At 43.4% G+C, this 3,959-nt stretch overlaps 1 protein-coding gene across 1 annotated transcript in view; it reads right to left on the bottom strand.

The window, feature by feature from the left end:
• The window catches only part of prss12 (serine protease 12), a 25,922-nt gene extending 22,171 nt beyond the window's left edge, over positions 1-3,751 (bottom strand). Inside the window, exons 1-2 of the mRNA XM_030787710.1 lie at positions 3,418-3,751; positions 434-572 (exon numbers count right to left, since the gene is read on the bottom strand). Coding sequence (XP_030643570.1) covers positions 434-572; positions 3,418-3,751 — 473 coding nt within the window. The remainder of the gene's footprint in view (positions 1-433; positions 573-3,417) is intronic.
• Positions 3,752-3,959: the final 208 nt, after the last annotated feature.

Below are 3,959 nucleotides of genomic sequence, written 5' to 3'. Positions count from 1 at the left end.
TCAAAGACTTCTTACTCACACACTGACACGCACACACACACACATACACACGCACTCTAATGCACACACACACAGACACAGACACACACACGTCACATCCCTGCAACCAACTGCACATATGCTGCATGTGCTCAAAGGTAAGGTGTTGACCTTTGACCCCTGAAGAGTAAAAATGGTGCTCCGGGGGCAAATAGCAGAGGCCCGGGGCATTCCAGTACGAGCGCTCCACAAAAGGTTGTTATGTGGTTGTATAGGAAACGCACGGACAACATGTGGCCTAAGGAATTTACAGACCAACAGTCCGGCAGATGAACCAGGCTAAAAGCCTCCACTCACCGATGTAGACAGAGAAATGTAGAGGAGATGGGAGAGGATATGTGTGTGTGTGTGTGCGTACGTGTGTGTGTGCGTGTGTGTGTGTGTTAGTCCTTACCCTTGTCCTAGCTGTCGACACACCACGGCAGCATCCTGGTCATCCCAGTCATTGCTGCAGACTGAACCCCAAACTCCATTCACATATACTTCTACTGTACCATCCAGCTTTGACCTGCCGCCCTGCAAACGCACAGAGCCTACACACACACACACACACACGCACGCACACGCACACACATAGACACGTGTGCACATCAAGATACATACACATGCAATCAGCTAAATACCTCTACTCCCAAAAGATCATTTAATCAATACACACACACACAGGCACACACACACACACACATTCACATTTACTTCCATTCTTCTTGTATCAGTGTACAGTGAATTTAGCTGTTACAGTCTAAGTCAAGAACCAGTAGTTCACTTATTGGTATTTGAGAGTTAATATAAAATCTCATATGTTTTATAACATTATAAAATGTATGACATTATTCATGTGTGTAAACGTTTCCTTGGATATGTTAGATGGCATTTTCAGTATCTCCAGTGTGTGGACGGTTTTTTAAAAACAGTCGTCTCTTTGACCTTGGTCGTCACAGCTGTTTTGATACAAAAGACTGTTACCCTTCTATAACGGCCACATAGAAAAGAACATATTTACCGCGCGCTCTCGTTGGTTGCTCTTCGCTGTTTATGCTGCTCGCGGGCAAAACATGTTTACGGGTCCCGCGTGGATCGCCTCAGACGACTAACCCGATTACTCCGATCCTGTTATTTCATTAAGACGGACTGCTCTCTGAGCGAAACTGCTTTAAATAAGGTTTTCATCACGTAAAAACCTTTTGCTAAATAAATAATAAATAAACAGGCCTAATAATTTGAGTCATTAAATGATTAAAGTGTGAGGAAAATTTCAACAAAGAACTCAAAGTTAAAAATGCGAAGCTAAATGCATAAGTGAAATGTCATTATTTTTTTAATGCATCTGAGTCTGAACTTGAGCGACGTATACACATTTATCTGTATCGAATTTATATTCCAGTAATGCAGTTACACTTTTCTGAAATAAGTTAACTTGTCCCTAGGCCGTCTCAGCCACCACAACCGGTTTTTAATAATGAGAACAACGCTTTCCACTCTTAACTACAATCCTGTGGGTACTGGGTCAACCCATTACAGCAGAGAGAGCTGCCGCCGCTAAATATTTTAACGGTTCAATATCGCATAATGTGTTATTGTATTTCTAAAATAAATTAGAGATGTGCACATTTATCGGCAACACAACTGATAAATGTGCACAGTAGCTGATGGTCCATTTAGAGAAACCAAAAACTATTTTACAGGGTGTCTTTTCTGACAACTGAAAAAACTGTTATATAAACTGAATAGCCTATATAAACGAAACAGAGAAGTAAATTCCGCAAATGGAATAAATGAAATAGTTCATAGGGGGAATTTCCGTAATCTGATTGGACCGTGTTGGCACACAAATGGACGCCAGCGATGCCCACTCAGCACATTCGCGCTCAACCGGAGCCCGTGTCCGGTACTGCTGCTGCATCTAATGCAGCCATAAATCTCACTCACTCACACACACACACACACACACACACATACACAGAGGGGAGAGAGAGAGAGAGAGAGAGAGAGAGAGAGAGAGAGAGATGGACGCAAAAGGGGTCTCCGGGTTCATATGTATTGAAATGGGTCATAAGTAAATGGATGGCACCTAAGCTGAAAACAGACTTGGTTCAAAGTAAGACGAAATCTTGGAGTAATTTGTAATTAAAGACCAAAACTAAATCTGTGCTCATTATATTAACCTGTAGGTGCTGATACTAACGATGCTGGTCAGATTGGCCAAAATTAGGACAGGCCGATCATTTTGTTAACGAATTAACTGAACCACTGAAATTTGCTCCACTCCTTAAATATTCAAAGCGATGTTTCATGCAAATGTTTTTTTCTGTCCAACAAGTTGCCCACAAATTACCGTAGGCATAAATAATATCAGGTCAGGGAAATTGTTAAGTTGGTTTTGAATTTTGTCTTTATCTTGCGCTCTTCATGAATCTACATCAAGCTAAAAATACTCCGGACGTGTCAGCGCGCGAGCGGAGCCAGAGGGTAAATCACTGGACTTGGGGCTGTCATCGCACCAGCGCGGCAGACTTACAGCACAAACTAGGCTACCGGTGGGCCTCATGGATCGTAGAGACAACCTCTCTAAGCCTTTCATAAGAGGAAAGAAATAAATTGTTTCTGTAAGAGAGAAGCAGAGTATAGGCCTAATTAAATACAGCGCGACTGTTCGTCTACGTTAGCCTATAGATTTCTCATCTGCACATTTGTCCCTAAGACACGAACTTTGTTATAACCTATTGTATGCCACCAATTACTAGAAACAGTACAGTAAACTTGGCCTGTGGCATTACTAGACAATGTAATTTTGAGGGAAACTGAGGGCCAGCTTTTGAGCTTTAATTACCATGTTTGGCAACCCAAGATGCTTATCTCTTCCCCCACAGCTGAATTCTAATCAGTCCGTTTGAATGTGCCTAAACTTGTTTTTCATCCTGCCCCCTGTCTTGACCTGACAATGCAGGTGTTCTTGTGTGTGTGTGTGTGTGTGTGTGTGTGTGTGTGTGTGTGTGTGTGTGTGTGTGTCTGTGTATGTGTGTGTATGTGTGTGTGTGTGTGTGTGTGCACGTGAGACGGAGCTAAAGAAAACAAAAAACCGAGTTCAGATATTATCCCTAAATCCTGTAACAAGGTTGTTATCCTATCAGTGATGTGAACTCATAATTGTGAATAACTATTTGTAACAGGAGAAGGTGCGTTAAATAGTAGGCCTATTTTTTTTTTCTAAACCTAACTAACTGATCCTGGACCCAAGCTATCTCACTCTGATTTTTGTGGCCAACACACTGTGGAATGTTGAAAAGTTTACTAAAAGTAAAATGAAAAGTAAAACTAAAAGTTTCGAAAATAATTCAGTTGCAGAGTAGTACGTGTCCGCACTTGTCACACGTGTACCTTGTTTGCAGTCGCAGTAGCCCCAGTCGATCCGTCCTCTGCTATTTCTGAAGAAACACCAAGGCCGGATCCTTCCGTCCGGATTACGACAGAAATTGTGGTCTCCCAGTCCCTTACCGGGATATCGATCCGTCACACCGGTAACTTCGCTCCAATTAATGCATTTACTCCCGGACTCGGTAACGTCTATCGAGCCTTGGTATACCCCGGCTTTCCCTCTGCTCTGGATACAGTCGGTGTATGGAAGAATGAACGAGGAACCGTCACTGTGCGCGCACAACGAACCACCACCGAGGAGCAACAGGCAGACGGCGAAAAGAAACCGACAAGTCATGTTCGTGAACAACTTGTGCCCGTCACAAGTTCACAACAAGAACGGTCCGTCAGAAGGTCCATCGGCATGGCTCTCTGCCGGTCTCATTTTCTCATTTGGCGGCAGTCCAAGAGAGAGCGGAACGGTGTGAGAATCTCACAGAGACAGATCAATGGAACCGAGATCGGGGAAAGCCCGGGGCACGAGACGTCCTCTGCATGTTGATGTT

Source organism: Chanos chanos, chromosome 11 (genome assembly GCF_902362185.1).
Source record: "Chanos chanos chromosome 11, fChaCha1.1, whole genome shotgun sequence".
Classification (NCBI taxonomy): Eukaryota; Metazoa; Chordata; class Actinopteri; order Gonorynchiformes; family Chanidae; genus Chanos; species Chanos chanos.
Note: the sequence above shows the minus strand (reverse complement) of the source record. Positions and strands in the feature narration are given on the sequence as shown.